Consider the following 19,985-nt stretch of genomic DNA (forward strand, 5'->3'; position numbering starts at 1 on the left):
TAGAAGGTAAGATGTTATGAAAAAAGGATCGAATAGGAGTTTATGAGAACAAGAGAAAAATAAATGACAAAAAAAAAAAAAAAGGCACACACACAAACAAGACGTGGTTCGGCTATGCCTACGTCCACGGGGAGAAGACAGAATAATATTTCACTATGGAAATAAAGAGATACAAGGCAAACTGACTCACACCCAAATCCCTTGTACACCCAAATCCCCTCACTCTGAAATAATACTGATACAAATATCACTGTAATGATTTTAGGATGCATTACACCATGAGTTTCATGGCTATTTATAGCCAAAAAAATCAACTAGGCCTTGCTGATCACGCATACTGAGGCTACTCGGTGACCACGCATGGAGACTTGGTGATCACACTCCTTGGCTGCCAAGTTGCTGATGAAGTCATGGGTGATGTAAAACAGACTTTACCTGAAATAGAGACTCTACACCCTTCGTATGAAGGAAGGTATGCCTCTTAAGGAGCATATTAATAATTTCAATTCTATTATTAAGGATTTGAAAAAATACTGATATTAAAATTGATGACGAGGATCAAACCCTTATTTTGTTGTGTTCTTTGCTTCTTTCCTATGAGCATTTTGTTACCACATTGCTCTATGGAAAAGACACTATTAGTATGGAGGATATTAAATCCTCATTGAACTCTCAGAAGTTGAGGAAAAAGGTGTCTGGGAATATTGGAGATGAACAGGCCGAGGGTCTATTTGTAAGAGGCAAAAGTGAGACAAAGAGTTCTGGTAGTAAGGGCAAATCTAGATCTCACAAAACTCCCCAAAATAATTCTCGGTGAATAGTATTGTATTTGTGAACGATACCTGAATAGTATCTGTGAATAGTACCATACAGATGAACAGTACCAGTACACAATACATGAACCCGAGCTCTGATACCAGTTTGTTATGAAAAAAGGATCGAATAGGAGTTTATGAGAATAAGAGAAAAATAAACGACAAGAAAATAAAAATACGCACACACACAAATGAGACAAGGATTTACATGGTTCGACTATGCCTACGTCCACGGGGAGAAGACAGAACAATATTTCACTATGGAAATAAAGAGATACAAGGCAAAGTGACTCACACCCAAATCCCTTGTACAACCAAATCCCCCCACTCTGAAATAATACTGATACAAATATCACTATAATGATTTTGGGATGCATTACACCATGAGTTTACTGTGATATTTGTATCAGTATTATTTCAGAGTGGGGGGATTTGGGTGTACAAGGGATTTGGGTGTGAGTCACTTTGCATTGTATCTCTTTATTTCCATAGTGAAATATTGTTCTATCTTTTCCCTATGGATGTAGGCATAGCTAAACCATGTAAATCCTTGTCTCATTTGTGTGTGTGCCTATTTTTATTTTCTTGTAATTTATTTTTCTCTTGTTTTCATAAACTCCTATTCGATCATTTTTTCATAACAAACTGGTATCAGAGCTCGGGTTCATGTATTATGTGTAGATACTGTTCATCTGTATGGTACTATTCACTGTACTGTTCACACGTACGGTACTATTCACAGATACTATTCGGGTACTGTTCCCAAATATGGTACTATTCACCGAGAATTATTTTGGGGAGTTTTTTGAGATGTCGACCAGATATGAGATTGAGAAATTTGATGGCAAGATTAGCTTCAGTCTTTGGCGCATTAAGATGCAAGCCCTGCTGACTCAGCAAGGTCTAAAGAAGGTGCTGTTCAGGGAGGACAAGTTGCCAACAACTATGTCCAATGAAGACAAGGAGGAGGTTGATGAAAAGGCGCGCAGTATGATTCTCTTGAATCTAACTGATGAGGTGTTGCGTGAAGTTATTGATGAAGACACGGTGACAAAGTTGTGGCTGAAATTGGAGAGTCTGTATATGACGAAATCTCTCACCAAAGACTTTACCTGAAATAGACACTCTACACCCTTTGTATGAAGGAAGGTATGCCTCTTAAGGAGCATATTAATAATTTCAATTCTATTATTATGGATTTGAAAAATACTGATATTAAAATTGATGGCGAGAATCAAGCCCTTATTTTGTTGTGTTTTTTGCCTCTTTCCTATGAGCATTTTGTTACCACATTGCTCTATGGAAAAGTCACCATTAGTATGGAGGATATTAAATCCTCATTGAACTCTCAGGAGTTGAGGAAAAAGGTGTCTGGGAATATTGGAGATGAACAGGCCGAGGGTCTATTTGTAAGAGGCAAAAGTGAGACAAAGAGTTCTGGTAGTAAGGGCAAATCCAGATCTCATAAAATTGTGGAATGTTACTACTGTCACGAGATAGGGCACATCATCAAGCACTGTCCCAAACTAAAGGCAAAGAGAACGTTCAAGAAGCAGCTTCTGTGGCAACTACTACAACGAGTGATTCGGAAAGTGACGAATATGTTCTCATGACAACCTTGTGTTCAGGTATATCATTTAATGACAGGTGGATTCTTGATTCTGGTTGTTCCGTTCATATGTGTCCCAGTAGGGATTTTTTCTCTTCCTATAAAGAGGTGAAAGGTGGTTCAAAAGCTTTCAAAATTTTGGGAATTGGAACAGTTAAGATCAAGACGCACAATGGGTTGGTGAGGACATTGTGAAATGTGCGATATGTACTGGATTTGAAGATGAATCTTATTTCAGTAGGTGTGCTAGACTCCAAAGGTTACAAAGTTGTAACAGAGGGTGGAGTAATGTTGGTCGTGATGGATTCTCTTGTGGTGCTACAGGGCACCAAGGTGAAGAATTTGTATCTTCTCCAAGGGAATACAATAACAGGTGGAGCTTCTACAGGGTCTTTTACAGTTAGCAAAAATTTGCGTTCGGGTCTTGGCAAAAGAAGAGTTAGAAAGAGGAGTTACGATCCTAGTTCTTAAAAGGGTTGTGAGGGGACTACACAACATGGTGGGAGAATAAAATCTGTTTTCAGATGGCAACCGAAATTGCAGCAGTCCATACAGGATCCATGAGGACAGGTGTGATATTGACTTGCAATAATCTTAGTGGCAACGAGATAGTCCATTCGAGTGCCATTAAGATGCATGGGAGGCAAGTAGTTGGTCATAATAGAGATGCGAGGAAAAATCAAGGACATCTTATTCTCCACAAGGGTGAGAAGATGACTTTCCATTACCAGCCAGTGGTTTGTGGGCGGTTGGAGAAGGTTACCGAAGGAGATGTCAAACTTGAAATTTTTGAGGTTGCTTTTGGTAAGCATTTAGAGTTTGACACAAATACTAGAGGCATGCTTGAGGCTGCGCAAGACATGCATGGGTTGAAGAATGAAAGCCCGAGGGTTAAGTTTGAGGATGACTCAAACTTAACTAAAATTCTTAATTAATTTGTTTTGTGGAGAAGACAGGTTGTTTGGCAGAGATACAGTGGCTCATTTGGAATTTTTAGCCAAGGTGGAGATTTGTTGTACTATGTGGCTCAAAAATTGCCAACTCAGTAAAGTTTTACATCACCCACGAATTCATCACAACTTGGCAGCCAAGGAGTGTGATCACCAAGTCTCCATGCATGGTCACCAAGTAGCCTCAGTATGTGTGATCAGAAAGGCCTAGTTGATGTTGGATGCCTTGAACCATGGAGATCATAGGCCTGCCTCCCTATAAAACTTTGCTGAGTTGGCAATTTTTGAGCCACATAATACAACATAAGAGATGGAGAAGGTTGGCCAGAATAACATGGGATGAGATTATTAAGAATGATTTTAGAAAGTTAAATATAGATGGTGAATTGGCATGTGATTGAAATGCTTGGAGAGAGAATTCATGTGGCGGATCCATTCATATATGATTAAGGCAAGGATGATGATAATGAGAATGGTGATATTTGAAAATAAAAGCAATAGGAAGGTTTTTTTTTTCTTTTTTGATAAGTAAGATTTCTTTAATGGCACTCAAAAGGGGAGCGCTCCTAGTAGAATACCAAGAAGCCTAAAATGGCAGTATAATTTCAAGCTATCCACAAAATCCAAAAGGTGCTCCAAAGATTTACAATTTGCCCCATTGACCCAAAAAAAATAGAGTAGAAAGAATATTGTATTTTAGAGATCAAATAGGGGACTCCTCTCCATCAAATGATCTCCTATTTCTCTCACGCCACAGACCCCACCATAAACAAAGGGGTATGGCTCTCCACGTATCCCTGGCTCAGCTCTCCACTATACACACTCTCCAAGCCTCTTAACATTTCAACCGTGGACTTGGGAAACACCCAAGCCATACCAGAAGCAATCAAGAAGAAGGACCACACATTCCTTGGCACTGGACAATGAAGGAGAAGGCGGTTCACTGATTGCTCCATCTATTTGCACATACAACACCAGTTCACGACTATCTGGCATTTCCATAAGTTGTCAAGAGTGAGAATGCTACCAAGGGTAGTTGTCCAAGTGAAGAACGCCACCTTCAAGGGGGCTTTCGTCTACCAAATAGCCTTCCAAGGGAAGGAATGGCCTAGGATCACCGTCAGACTTCGGTAGAAGGACCTAACCTCAAACACCCCTCTATGTGTACCCCACCCACACCACTTACCCTCCACCACCTGGATGTAAATCTGTGCAAAAAGATCAACCACCTTAGCAATTTCCCAATCATTAACCTCTCTACAAAACAACACATTCCAAGTCAACTGCCCATTATCAAGCTGATAACAGTCAGCCACCAGTGCATGCCTATTCGTTGAGATTTTAAATAGTTGGGGAAATTTTCGAGCCAGAACAAAGTCCCCGCACCAAAAGTCCTTCCAAATCCTTGAGCCAGAACAAAATCCCGGCACCAAAAGTCCTCCCAAAACCTGATGTGCCTCCCACTCCTAACTTTGAACTGAATACATTTGAAGGACTCATCCCAACCCTTCCGGATAAACTTCTAAGTCCCCACGCCCGTTGGATGCCACAACTCCCGAGACGACCACCTTCCGTCTCCATCCCCACTACGATAAGCGATGACTCTTTTCCATAATTTGGATCTCTCGTTCCCAAATCTCTAAAGCCATTTGCCCAGTAAAGCCTTGTTAAAAAGATGCAGCCGCCGAATCCCCAAACCTCCCTCTTTGATAGGGAAGCACATTTTCTCCCAGTTAACCAAGTGGTAACCATCCCATAAAAAATTCCTTTGAATCGCCTCCAATCTTCAAACAACAGACATAGGCATTTGGAAAAGTGACATGTAGTATGTAGGAAGATTCGCAAGGGTGCTCTTCATAAGGGTTAGCTTCCCCCCCTTCGAAAGGTACATTTTTTTCCACCTTGCAAGTCTCCTTTCAAAGCTCTTAACCACAGGTTCCCAAGCTCCACGACGAAACACCCAAAGGCAGCCTAAGGTAGAATAGGGGAAAAGCACCAACACAACACCCAAGAATATATGCTAAATCATGAATCTCCTCCACAGTCCCAACAGACACCATCTCTCTCTTTCCAATGTTGATCTTCAGCCCAGAAACAATTTGGAAGCATACCAACATGCATCTTAAGAACCTCTGCTCCACCCTTGCATCACAGAAAACAATGGTATCATCCGCAAACAATAGATGAGAGATAACCAATTGATTGGGTCTGGACCCCACTGAAAAGCCTTGAATGAATCCCAACTCTTCCGCCCTCTTCATCAACCTACTGAAAGCCTCTGTGACAATGATAAACAGGAATGAAGATAGAGGGTCTCCCTGGTGTAAACCTTGAGAACTAGCAAATAATTTTGCTGGGGAACCATTCACCAAAACAGAGAAGTGCGCTGACGAGATGCAATGGTGAATCCAAGCTCTCCATATGTGCCCAAACCTCATCCTTTCCAACATATACAATAAGTCGTCCCAACAAACATGGTCATAAGCCTTCTCAATGTCATGCTTGCACACAATCCTCGGAATACCACTTCTAGCCTTGGCCTCGACACACTCACTGACAATCAGAACATAGTCTAGAATTTGACGTCCTCCAACAAAAGCGTTTTGGGATTCCGAAATCACCTCATCCTCAATCGGATGGCTAAAACTTTCGCAAATCTCTAGTAAACAACACCAATAAAGCTAATAGGTCTAAAATCCTTCGCTTCAACCGTTCCACCCTTTCTTGGAGTAAGTGTGATAAAGGAAGCGTTGATACTTTTCTCAAAGTGACCATCTGAATGGAATGCATTGAGAGCTCCCATCAACTCTGTTTTGACCACCTCCCAATTCTGTTGAAAAAATGCCAAGGTGAATTCGTTCGGCCCTGGAGCTTTGTCGCCCTCATAGCTCCCTTATAGCCTCGAGGACCTCCTCTTCCCCAAACAGTCTTTTAAGCCAATCCCTATCCTTGCTTGAAATTCCAGCAAACTCCAGCCCATCAAGCAAGGGTCTCCAACTAGTAGTTTCCGTGAAAAGCTATTGAAAGAAAGACATAAAGTGTTAGCAGATATGATAGCCACATTTATGGAATGACTTACCATATTAGCAGATATTTGATTATGCCATAGAATATGCTTTAGAATATGCTTTGATTTGATTTAATTTCCTTTTTTGTAATATGAGCATGTGCTCTTTTTATTTATAAATATTGAAATTGTGAATGAGTGATTAATCTCATTCAAGTCTTTACACAATTCTCTCATTTTTCTTCTATATTATATTTCTACTCAAAGCCACTACAAACATCCTCTTCCCTGTTCACCATAACCCCATCAATCCAAATCCTACTAATGTGATTCCCTCTTCTGTGGGCATTGGCGATGTGATGGAAAAATTTGGTATTCCTGTCTCCTTTCAACCAGAGAGCTCTGGATTTTTGTCTCCACGAGATTTCTTCCATCACCACAATCTCCCTGAACTCGGTTTTGCACTCCTCCCTCCTATGACCCTCTAAGTCACTAAGGTCCCTCTCTCCCTCTTTCTTATCCAGCTCAGAGATTTCGAGAATGATTCTGTTCTTACGCCACTCCAGATTACCAAACACCTCCTTATTCCATTTCTTGATATCCCCCTTTAACAGTCTAATTTTGGATGCAAGTTGAAAACTCAGGCTGCCCCTTACTTCATATCCACACCACCATGCACGAACTCTCTATGTGAAGTCCTCAACTCGAGGCCACATATTATTAAATCGGAACTTAGCTCTACCTCTCCTCACCCCACCGTAATCTAACAAGATGGGAATACTATTTGAGACCGCTTGAGCCAAGGCCACTTGGGACACATCAGGGAACTTCTTCATATCTCTAGAAATAAAAAATCTATCCAAACGGGACAAGGTAGGGGAGTCCCGAAGACCATGAAAACTGTTCTCCCTCCTTCGGAAGATCAAGAAGGTGTTGAGCGTCAATAAAATCAGAGAATCCCATCATGGTGTCCATCTCCCACTTGTTGATCTCTCACTAAGCCCTATAACAACATTAAAATCACTCCCCACACACCATGGGCCTGACCATTTACTTCTAGCAGCCAACAAATCCTTCCACAGCCTCCTCCTCTCCGCATTCTCAACTGGCCATAAACTCCCAAAAACAACCACTTAGAGCCATCCTCCTCTAGAGAAAACAAAAGAGAGATAGAGGACCTCCCTTTCCAAACGTCAACCTTCTACACCCACCTCTTATCCCAAAGGACCGCAATACCCCCCGTGGTCCCCACCGAATCGATCACATCCCAATCAACAAACCTACCTCCCCACTAACTTCTTAAAATTCTGTTTGTAGAGATGTCCAACTTAGACTCTTGCAAGCACACTACACACGCTCCCCATTTGTGAATCAAAGCCTTCACCACCTTCCTTTTGTTCGGGTCATTCAATCCCCAAATATTCAATGACAATTTTTAGCTTCATAGACAACCAATATCATTCCCCCCCCCCCCCCCCCCCCCCCCTCCCCCTTTTCTCTTCTCACTTCCTCCACCATTCCTTCCTTCATAATTGACATATGAGATAAGGCTTTTGAGTTCCCTTCCTCCCTTCCAACAGGGACTTTTCTTGTGCTTAACAATGGCCTAATCGTCATTGACCTTTTTGAAACATCTCATGCATTTGCTTATCTTCCCTGCACATGACATCCCCAACATATTACCTGCCTCGTCAATACACTCCACGAACCAGTTTCCATTCTTCCCTTCCAAATTAGTGGCTCTATTCAAATCCCTGATTGCCGCTAGTGGCGTATCAATCCATACTATCCCACTTTCCTCCTAAACAGGAGTTGGGAGATCCAACCCGTGTAGAAAAAATAAATGTACTAGAGAGAGAGAGAGAGCAGAAGATCATGGAGATTATACTTCTTATTATTGAACCCTAACAAATACAATGCTTATATACATAAGAAGAATGGCCTATTTACACAATGGCCCACATATTATAAGGAATTACAATTATGGCGCAAACATAAATAAATATGTTCTAACACTCCCCCTCAAGTTGGAGAATATATATCATATAACTCCAGCTTGGAACAAATAGCCTTCAACCGATTATGACCAAGCGCCTTAGTAAACATATCAGCTAGTTGATCTTTGGACTTCACAAATAAAGTAGAAATATTCCCACTCAATATTTTTTCTCGAATGATGTGACAATCAACTTCAATATGCTTGGTTCTCTCGTGGAACAAAGGAGTGGATGCAATGTGAAGAGCTGGTTGGTTATCACAGAACAACGGAATAGGAGTTTTCAGTATCAACCCAAGTTCCTCAAGAAAATGTTGTAGCCATGTCAACTCACTAGAGGTATGGGCCATCGCCCTGTACTTAGCTACAACACTAGACTGTGCTACCATCGTTTGCTTTTTACTTCTCCATGTAACAAAATTCCTACCTACAAATGTGTAGTAGCCTATAGTAGATCTTATATTTGAGGGAGAACCAGCTCAGTCAGCATCTGTGAAACCTTCCACCCTAACATGTCCATTTGGTTTATATAGTAACCCAAAACCTAGAGCTTGCTTGAGGTTTCGAATAATCCGAAGAACAGCATTCCAATGTGGCATTCTAGGAGCTCCTATGAACTGACTTACGACACTAACTGCATATGAAATATCAGGCCTAGTGATGGTGAGATAAATCAATTTGCTAGCAAGACGTTGATATCTGCTTGGGTCATAAAATAGATCACCCTCATTAGGCAAGAGTTATGTATTTTGGATTTATAAGAGCATCAATCGGACGACCATCTAACATACCTGTTTCTTCTAATAAGTCCAAGACATATTTTCTTTGACGTAAACTTATACCTTCCTTGGATCTAGCAACTTCAATACTCAAGAAATATATGCGTTCACCCAAGTCTTTAGTGTGGAACCGATTTTGCAGAAACAATTTCAACTTAGCAATGCCTTCAGAATCATCACCTGTTATCACAATATCATTTACATACACCACAAGAAAAATAAAACCAGCCTTGGTGTGCTGGAGAAATACCGAATGATCTGTCTGACTTCTGCTAGGACCAAATTCTAATGAGAGATTTTTCCAAACCAAGCCCTTGGAGATTGTTTCAATCGATACAGGGCTTTTTTAAGGCGACAAACATTATGACGATACTCCCCCTGAGCAGCAAGCCTAGGTGGTTGGTCCATATAAACCTCTTCAGCTAAGTCACCATGCAAGAAGGCATTTTTAACATCCAATTGAAACAACGGTAAGTGACGATTGGCAGCAAGTGAAATAAGGACACGAATAGAAGAAATCTTAGCAACATGGGAAAAAGCCTCATCATATTCAACACCATATTTTGCCACAAGCAAAGCTTTAAACCGCTCAATAGAACCATCATGAAGGTATTTGACAGTGTAGACCCACTAACAACTAACCGGTTTGGAACCAGGAGGTAAGGGAACAAGATCCCATGTCCCATTACGATGAAGGGCATCCATTTCATCTGCCATTACTTTTCACTAATCTAGATTAGAAAGAGCATCCTGCAATGTCTTGGGAACAAGAGTAGCAGGCTACCTGGTTAAAAGCCAGGAGAAAGAGGGTGATACATAATTATAAGAGACAAAGTTAGAAATAGGATTTGCAGAAACACTAGCGAGTACCTTTGCGTAAGGCAATAGGGAGATCCTCAGCAGGAGGAAGGACCTCAAGATAAGTAGACAATTGGTGGGATGCTTCCTGTGGTCGTCGACTATACACTTGAAGTGGTTGTGGTGTGACAGACTCAGTTGAAGTAGACACAACAGGTAACGGAAGTAACAAATCAATATTTAAAGATGAACCATGTGAAGAGAAGTATGGAGTGTCCTAAAAAAAAAAAGTGACATCCATACACACAAAAGCAGTACGAGTGCTAGGATCCGAACATTTATAACCCTTTTGAGTTCGAGAGTAGCCAACAAGTACACATTTAGTGGCACGAGGAGATAATTTATCTGTGCCAGGACGTAATACACGAGCAAAGCACACAACCAAAAACACAAGGCGTCAACACAAATAACGGACGGGTAGGAAAAACAATAGCAAACGGGCTATTCCAGTTGAGAACGGAAGATGGCATGCGATTAATTAAAGAGCAAGCAGTTAAAACGGCATCTCCCCAATATGCGTTGGGAAGATGCATATGGATCATTAAAGTTTGAGCTATTTCAATTAAATGCCTATTTTTCCGTTCTGTGCCGCCATTTTGTTGAGGAGTAAATTTGGTAGAAAATACCACAAGAGTCACAAAATTCAGAAATATCACCTTTGACACACTCCATGGCTTTATCAGATTGTAAGGTAACACATCCAAACTGGACTTCAATTTCTTTAAAGAATAGGTGAAAAATAGAAAAAAATTCAGAACGGTCTTTCATTAGAACAATCCAAGTCATCCTTGAATAGTCATCAACAAAGGTAACAAAATATGAAAAACCCAAGTTACTGACATGACGTGCAGGACCTCATATATCCGTGTGCACCAATTCAAACAAATATGACCAACGATTATCGACGTGGGGAGGAAAAGAAACTCTATGATGCTTGCCCAATTGACACGACTCACAGTCTAAATTAGACACTTGACTCAAGAAAAGGTAAAGCAGACTTCAAGTACCTCAAAGAGGGATGACCTAACCGATAATGCCACTGGTGGGCAGAGACTCGTGAATGGAGAGCCGTCCACTAGTAGATGACTCACAATCCAAGTGGAGACCATTTTTCGCAATGCCACCACCAATTGTCTTCTACGTTTTGAGATCCTGAAAGACACAAAATGAAGGGTAAAAGGTCATAGAACAATTGAGTGTTTATCTTGCTCACAGACAATAAGTTAAAAGGAAATTGAGGTACGAGTTACCCATTAGGTAATGAAATAGAAGAGGTTGGCCTAATTGTACCCTAACCAATAATACGACGAGTTCTACCATCTGCCAAAGTAACAAACGATGTGGAATTGGATTTGTGTAAGTGCGAAAATAGAGATTCATTACCCGTAAGATGAGTAGATGCCCCATAATCAAGAACCCAAGGTGAAGATGAGTACAACACTGTCAATAGAGTTTTGTTGGGCCTGGTTGAGATAGTGTGACACTATCACTAGGATTGATGGGGACAGAACTTGGAAGACCTTGTGTCAATAATGAATCCATGACTTTGCTTGGCCTCTGTAAGTGCTGCCAAACCGTAGACACTCCAGTCGGAAAATGGGTTTGATTGTAGGGATGATGCGAATATTGTGAGGCCTTGTAGGTGTAGACCTTGAAAAAAAAAAAAACACTACAGCCAATTTGATAACAGTGCTGGAGATAAAGGTGAAATTGGGCAGAATATTCTTCTAAGGCCCGGCGTAGAAGATGGGAGAATGCAGGAAGGGAGGTAAAAAACAAAAAAAAAACAAAAAAAAAACAGATGGTTACTGTTTTTTTTTTTTTTTTTTCAAAACAGAAGCTTACTGTACCGGAAGAAAAATTCAGAGACACAATAAACTGGAGTTGAACCAGGTCAGATCTCAACCGAGTCTGAAATGTTTCGGATCTGGTGACCGGGTCGGATTGCAACCGGGTCGCTTCAATGGCGCCATTTTGGGTCTAAGTAAAACTGGTTTGGACTACTCAATTTCTGTAGCCAAACGCTCCTTGTCTTCCTCACAAGCTAACAGATCCGGCGAGCACATAGCGATGGCGACTGCAACGGTAACCCAACACAAGCAGCGACCTAACAACAAGCAGTGACCCAACATCGAGCAACGCTAACAATAGAAATCAGCAAGCTCGCCAACGGCCAAAGAAGCCCTAACCACCGAACTGCGTTGGCAACAACACCGACCAACCGAACACAAAGAGGTTGTCACGGCAACACAAACAGCGACTCAACAACAACAAACCGAGCTCGCCGATGGCCACGAGATACAAGACGATCTGAAATATCACGATCGGTCTGAAATATCACGATCGGAAAATAAATTCTCGATGACAGTTGAAGCCAACACACAAAGGGGAAAATGAGTCCTCTGCAACAGCAAACAGAGCGGTGGTCGTTGAAGAAAAAATTCTGGCGAAAGAACCGATGAAACCTTTGCGGATGGGACCTCTATAATTCTGTAACTCTGCAAGCAAATCAAACCCACAAGCTAGTAAACACTCTAGAACTTCGGTGGAGCCACAATGGTCGGATCGTTGCTCTGATACCATAACATGGAAGCTGTATTTCTTATTATTGAACCCTAACAAATACAATGCTTACATACATGATAAGAATGGCCTATCTACAATATGGCCCGCATATTATAAGAAATTACAATTATGGCACAAACATAAATAAATATGTTCTAACACCTTGAACACAATCATCGGTCATTCTGTTATAACTGCTACCAACCAGCACCTCATCCACTCCACATTCAAAAGACCTGCGCAGGCCACTGTCCTCCATATCTTCACCATCTTCCCACACCTTCGTCACCTCCGATCTTGCCTTAGCCCCCTCACAGTGGAGTTTCAGATCAGCACATAGTGCTTCAGCCGCTTCTTTATCAATTATTAATTGAGTCCCAAGACTCACACACAGAATGAAGCTCCCGTCATGACGACCACTTGGGAGAATCTTTAACAATCCCCCATGATCAATATCATTAATGGAACCATAACAAGTAATGGCCCCTGTATTCCTTGAAGATTCTGAAATTTCCCCACTTTCATCCTCCGACCTGCCATCAGATTCCTCCTCAGAAACTGGTGACAACCTTTGAAAATCCGGCAAAGAACACCCATGCACCTCCCCAACATCACTCCTCAACACCCCCAAAGGAGGATTAGAAGTAGAAGAAGTGGAGAGAGAGGAGGAATTTTTGATCGGTTCAGAGCACATACCAGGGATGTGATTAGCTTGGTTATAAGTATATGATATATAGATTATAAAGTTCACACTACAGTCGTGCAATATTAAATCTAGTCTTTTCTTTTTTTGTTTTTTTATTTTATTTTTTATAAGTATAGATTCTATAAAAAGTGTTCAAAAGGGGAATGCATCCCCCGAAAACTACAAATGGCCAAATAGGGCCCCTAAACCCTCGAAGAGTTGAAAAGATCAACAAGCTCCAAATATTTACAATTTCTCCCAAGAACCCAACAAAAAGGGGAACTAATAGTGGAGAACTTTAACATTCCAATAGGATTCTCCCTTCATTCGAAGGATGTCCTATTTCTTTCAAGCCATAAACACCACTAGACGCACAAAGGCGTAGCCCTCCAGAAATCACGAACTTGGGCGCCCACTATACAACCTCTCCAAGCCTCAACCAAGTCTCTGGAAGACTTGGGCATAACCCACCGAACCCAAACAAGCCCAACATCAAAATCCTGCAATCCCGGGCCACTGGGCAACACAAAAGAAGGTGATCAACCATTTCATCATCATTCTTGCACATGTAACACCGATTGACCACTATGTGTTTCCTCCTCTTCAAGTTATCTTGGGTCAAAAATAGAAGTCCATGCAAAGAACGCCACTTTGAGAGGGGCCATGAACGCTAAATGGCCCTCCAAGGAAAGGGCGTCCTTGGGGCTTCCAACACACACCGGTAAAAAGACCTAACATCAAAGTGATGCTTAGAAGAGGGAACCCACACCCAAAGATCTGAAACCTCACCCACCATCTCCTGGCGATAAAGCAGCTCCAAAAAACCAAAAGCATCCTCAATCTCCCAATCTTGTATATTCCTCAAAAAATCCTACTGTACTTTTTGTTGATAGGTAAAAAGACTCATTGTACTATTAATTATTAGGATGGGAATTTTATATTGAAATATGGACATGTATACTTGCATGCTACATATATGCATTCATAGTTATAAGTAAATTGAATCTTTAATATCAACCAAGAATAACATTTGTGCATGCAACTTGTCATGACAATGAAATCCTTAACCAGCATTTCAAATGAGCTGCCTATCTCACTTGATTACTAATTACTTAATCAAAAGGATTTTATAATGTAAGATGTATTATTTGTTTGCAAAAACAAAAGGCTTTAATTCAGGTGTTGGTTCCTGTTAGTGAAGGATGTTAAGAGGGGTGAACTGGGGGTATAGATTATGGGTGCCCAAAAAACCGGTTGAACTGGTAAACCGGACCGGTCAGTTTGGTCCGGCTTTTCATGGTCCGGCCTTGTTCCAGTTTCAAAAAAGGTAACCATTAGTTAGTGGTTCAGTTCTTGGTTTGGGGCCCTGCAAGACTGAACCTAACCAAACCATTAATAAAATATGTAAATATATATTTATGTATTTTACATGAGCCAATGATATACCTATGTTTAATTAGCTTGAGAACAAAGTAGAATTTAAATATAAGAAATCCAAATTATCGAAAGGCCAGAACCGTGGAACCGAACTGCGGCCTCAGTTTGGTTTGGTTTGGTTCAGCTCTAACGGTTCTTGACTCCTTGCAGTCTGGTTTGGGACCGGTTTGATCCTGTTTCATACCAGAACCGGTCCAAACAGGACCATGTGCACCCCTAATATAGACCTAACCTTTGACATTGTTGGGAGAAAATGGCCATCGTTAGGCTTGAACCTGCATTCTCACACTTTGTAGCTTGACCTTTAATTGCATCTAATAATGACACTTGTAAGTATTACAATATCTTCTTTTTTGTTTTTCTTTATTTTTTTTGGGGGGGGGGGGGGGGGGGGGGGGGGGGGGTGGGTGTGGGCGGGGGGCAGGAAGTTGTGTAATTGCCGGGAAAAAAGACCACTGAAGTCAAATGAAAAAATAATAATAATAATTACAATTTTATTAAATATTAACTAATATACTCTGTATCTTATAATTATTAAATATTAGAGGGTTGACTGGAATATTAGAGGGTTGTCTTATGCCTTGTGGTATACTCCTTGCCTTGCACAATGTAAAACTACTTGCCTTGCACCTCTGTGATTTTCAGCCTCAAAAAGAAAGTTGTCTGACATGGTGACCACAAAACCAACTGAACAGACGATAATTTGATAACCTTGACAGTGTATGTCAAAAAAGTGCCAATAACGCTATACAAATTTCTGCAATATGCACCAACTAGTGTTCTTTTTGTCTAATAGGCAAACCCAGTGCATGAGGCTTCCACCATTGTGGGGTTTGGGGAGGGTTAGATGTACGTAGCCTTACCTCTGCATGCGGAGAGGCGGTTTCCTTGTTTCTTTTTGTCTAAGGACAGAATTGCTATTAGATTTATTTTTCTGCACTAACTTAAAAAAAAAATAAAAAAAAAAGAGAAGATATTATTCTTTTTCATTTTGTTATTCAGGGTTCTCCAGATCTGAAAGCTGCAAGGGAGGTAGCAGATTATCTTGGCACTCGTCATCATGAGTTTCATTTTACTGTTCAGGTATCTTTTCTATTTTTAGTTAAAAATACAAAGCATTTGTTATGTCTATCCTCTGTACTTCAGGATTAATTTTTGGTTTGGTTGCTTATCAGGAAGGCCTTGATGCACTTGAGGAAGTCATTTATCATATTGAAACATATGATGTGACCACTGTCAGAGCCAGTACTCCAATGTTTCTTATGTCTCGAAAAATAAAATCATTGGGTGTAAAGATGGTCCTTTCTGGGGAAGGTTCAGATGAAATATTTGGTGGTTATCTTTATTTTCACAAAGCACCTAATAAGGAGGAGTTTCATGAGGAAACATGTCGAAAGGTATTGCATATGAGCAGTGTTTTTTTGGTATGGATGTCAAAGTAAAGGATGGTACATAGAATAGATCAGATCTGTTGCACTTCCTATATACCTTTCTGTTTCTGATGTCTGCTTCAATATTGAATCAGATCAAAGCACTTCATCTATATGATTGCCTGAGGGCTAATAAATCAACTTCAGCATGGGGTGTTGAGGCTCGTGTACCCTTCTTGGATAAAGAATTTATCAACTTAGTGATGAGCATTGATCCAGAGTGGAAAATGGTAAAATACCAGACTAGTGAATTTTGGTTTACGTTATTTCTCAGTTTAGCTTAGTGTGATCCGATTCCATTTGCCTATCTTTAATAGTGGCTTCTGGCTATTTAAAATAAAGTTTAACCAAAATTATGTATTGTGGTCATGAATATTAAGAGACTTCTGAAGATTTTAAATTTAATGTCGTCATTGGGCTATAATGTCTAGGTATCAATCGAAAGTTATCTGAACTTAGTCCGACTGAGCATTTGATGACTGTTTCAATGTTGTCATGTGGTCTGCAAGTAAAAGGTCTTCTTGGCAGTCATTATACATTCTATCAGATGGAGGTTCTCTTTAGTTTTGTGCAGTTAAACATCTCCTGTTCTTTTACTTGCCAAAATCATCTCCAATTTTGTTACTTGTCTAAGTTGTTTGGGCGCTTGTAAAATAAGCAATTATCAAACTTCTAAATATTTATGATGTACGCCTAATAGTTATTATATCCAAAACATTACAGATCAGGCCTGATCTTGGAAGAATTGAAAAGTGGGTTCTACGTAATGCATTTGATGATGATCAGACGCCATATCTCCCAAAGGTTTGTTCCCTCCAACTTTTTCAACCAGTCCAATATTTGTGCTTGTAAGTTCTAATTATTTACCTCTGATCGGGAACAGTTGTCAGACTACTTCCATTTCATGATTAAAAGATTACATAATTCAGGACTGGGTTGTTGAATTTTTTTTTTTTTTTTTCCTTTTCTTCTTTGGCTCTATAGCACATATTGTACAGGCAGAAGGAGCAGTTCAGTGATGGAGTTGGGTACAGTTGGATTGATGGATTGAAGGATCATGCAAACCAACATGTATGGCATTTTCTTAACGTGGGCTAATGGTGATAGTTTTGGATTTCTTTGGCTCAGCCATACTACTGCGTTGCTTCTTTCATTCCAGGAATTATAGCTAGTCATTTTTGTTAGTCCATACAAAAATGACTGATATTTTCATCAACTTTAGGGATGTCTTTTCACCACTTACATATAATTAACTGGTATTTTCTTGTGCTCTAATTTTAAATGGGCAGGTCACAGATGCGATGTTGTTGAATGCAAGCTTTGTTTATCCTGAAAATACTCCTACTTCAAAAGAAGCGTACTACTACAGGACCATCTTTGAGAGGTTCTTTCCCAAGGTTGGAGTTTTGCAATTGCTCTTTTTTCTTATTTTATTTGGCAACGATATAAAAAGATTTCTTTTGCTCTTTAGTTTCTTTATTTTACTATTCATTTTAAAGATTTAAAACTATGTATCTGCCATACATCCTCATGAAAACTTCTCTATTCAATTTGATTCATAGAGAATATATGAAAATGAAATAGAAAGCTTGGATTAAATGGATGTCATGAAATTCCAAATATTATTCATTTTAATAAATCTTTATGGGAATTAAATAAGGCATTCGATTAAAAGAATATCGTCTAATGTTTTAACTGTGATACTTTAATTCATTTTGTGCTTTATTCTATATTTTTTTACTTGAATTTCCTATTTTGATCAGAATGCTGCAAGATCTACAGTTCCTGGAGGTCCTAGTGTGGCCTGTAGTACCGCAAAAGCAGTTGAATGGGTTGCAGCATGGTCAAAGAATCTTGACCCATCTGGCCGTGCTGCTCTTGGTGTTCATGAAGCTGCATACGAGGAAGCGGGGGAGGCCCAGAATGCCCGGGTGATAAATGGTGCCCATCAAAAATTACCGCAAGGTGTTGTAGAGAGTGCTGCAGCAGTTGTTTGATCGTATATTCTATTGCATTCTCGTTTCTCAGGTGATCGCAACATCAGGAAGGTAATTACATATAGTAATAGAAAAACAATAGCATTAAAAGAAGACTCGTACAAACAATAAAGGAAAAGAGGAAATCGAAATGCAATGCAATGACATACCAGTGAAAGTATTTGACATTAAGCATATTAGGTGATGTCTTTTGTTCTGATTTTATGGCAGGTTCCGGATTGACGGCAACTAGTGATTAAGTTATATGGATCTACATGCTACCCTAGGTTTTTAAAAGCCTGTTTTGTATTTAAGTTCCATTTTTGGGGGGTATTATTTGTTAGGCAATGTAGAAGCTGTGTTCTCATGATGATCTTCTTACTTCGGTGTTTTGGATGCTATACTTGTTTGTGAAATCAGAACTACTTTTATGTTTTCTCAGTACTGTATGCAACCTTGCTCCATTAGCCAGCTTCTTGAAATGCTCCTCTCCCTAAGCAATTCAGTAGCATAGAAGAGAAATTACATGTTTTTATGGGAGAGGTGTATTTAACATTTTGGTTTTTATTTTTTAAAAACAATTTGGTTTGATCATATTAATTATTATATTGGGAGAGGTGAATAGCTCTTTAAATTAGTATACATTCTTTCTTTCAGTGTTGAATATAAGACAACAGTGCTTGTTTGAAAGGTCATTGTGTAGAGATCAAATAACACTAATGGACACAACTTTTCTTCAGTGGTATCTAAAGTGGAAATAATTTCAGTTTTGTGGAAACAATCATTAGACTCCATTGGGATTTCAAATATTTTAGATTATTGTTAGGTTCAGTTACTTAAAATAAAATTTAAAATTAGATTTAAGGGTTTTTGAAATTTGTACGGTTTGTTTTATAAATCGAAAAGATGTTCAGAAATTTAAATTCAATTGGAATAAGGGTTTTTTATTACTTGAAAATTTTCCTTTGGACATACGATTAGATATTCAGGGGAACCTACGCCTGTTATTAGAGCCTTTTTCTGAAGGAAAAAAACATAGGTCAGATTGTTGAAAAAAAAAAAAATGATTGAAAAATCAAAGATCACAACCAGACTATAATATGGGAGCAAAACTTGCATCCTGCGCGGGGATATGAAGTTCATACTCCCAGGCCATCCAATATTCTGATACCTGTCAACAAAAAACATGATATTAACATGGGCAATGCCCATTTTTGCGGGTTAAACCCGTTTCTCCTTATCACTCTCCTCTCTCTCTCTCTCTCTCTCTCTCAATACCTAAGCTATCTGTTGCCGCAACAAACCTATTTTCATCTTCTCTAGCTAAAGAAATCATCGAAAAATGAACAGCAAACCCATGCTATTATGGGTTTGTTGAGAATGAATCAAAAGTAGCTTAGTGCCAGCTTGTTCCGTCTTTTTAAAAACAAGTAGGGAGAGAGAGCTATGGAGAGAGTAGTGAGATTCATTTTTCGATCAGAAATTTCTTTCCAAGATTCATCTAAATTCGATTATTAAGAACAAGTCTCAATCTTAGTGAGGCAGGAAACAAGGAGAGAGAGAAAGAGTTGTGACCAGAGTGTTCTTGCTGTTCATTTTTCAATCATTTCTTTAGGTTTTTCTGTAGGTCAGAAATTTCTTAATGTCCTAGAATCATCTAAATTTGATTACTCAATTCAAAATTCTTGCAATCTACAACCTTCTTCCATCTTTTTATGAACAAGTCCCGATCTTAGAGAAGATGGAAACAAGGAGAGAGATTAAGAGAGCGCTAGAGAGAGAGAGTTGAATGAGTGTTCTTGCTGTTCATTTTCCGAATGGGTTTGTTTTGCTAGAGAAGATGAAAATGGGTTTGTTGGCGCGGCAGATAGCTTAGGT

General features: G+C 39.7%; 1 protein-coding gene across 1 annotated transcript in view; it reads left to right on the forward strand.

Annotated features, from left to right (window-relative positions):
* LOC132279640 (asparagine synthetase [glutamine-hydrolyzing] 2-like) overlaps positions 1-18,747 on the forward strand; it is an 84,462-nt gene extending 65,715 nt beyond the window's left edge. Inside the window, exons 8-15 of the mRNA XM_059781698.1 lie at positions 15,704-15,784; positions 15,877-16,098; positions 16,227-16,361; positions 16,855-16,935; positions 17,116-17,202; positions 17,421-17,528; positions 17,895-18,179; positions 18,339-18,747. Of these exons, the coding sequence (XP_059637681.1) occupies positions 15,704-15,784; positions 15,877-16,098; positions 16,227-16,361; positions 16,855-16,935; positions 17,116-17,202; positions 17,421-17,528; positions 17,895-18,128 (948 nt within the window). The 3' untranslated portion in view covers positions 18,129-18,179; positions 18,339-18,747. The remainder of the gene's footprint in view (positions 1-15,703; positions 15,785-15,876; positions 16,099-16,226; positions 16,362-16,854; positions 16,936-17,115; positions 17,203-17,420; positions 17,529-17,894; positions 18,180-18,338) is intronic.
* The last annotated feature ends 1,238 nt before the right edge of the window (positions 18,748-19,985 follow it).

The sequence above is a fragment of the Cornus florida genome, unplaced genomic scaffold, assembly GCF_030987335.1.
Source record: "Cornus florida cultivar Cherokee Brave unplaced genomic scaffold, ASM3098733v1 CherokeeBrave_3.0.0_Hap2_Chr01, whole genome shotgun sequence".
In the NCBI taxonomy this organism is placed as follows: Eukaryota; Viridiplantae; Streptophyta; class Magnoliopsida; order Cornales; family Cornaceae; genus Cornus; species Cornus florida.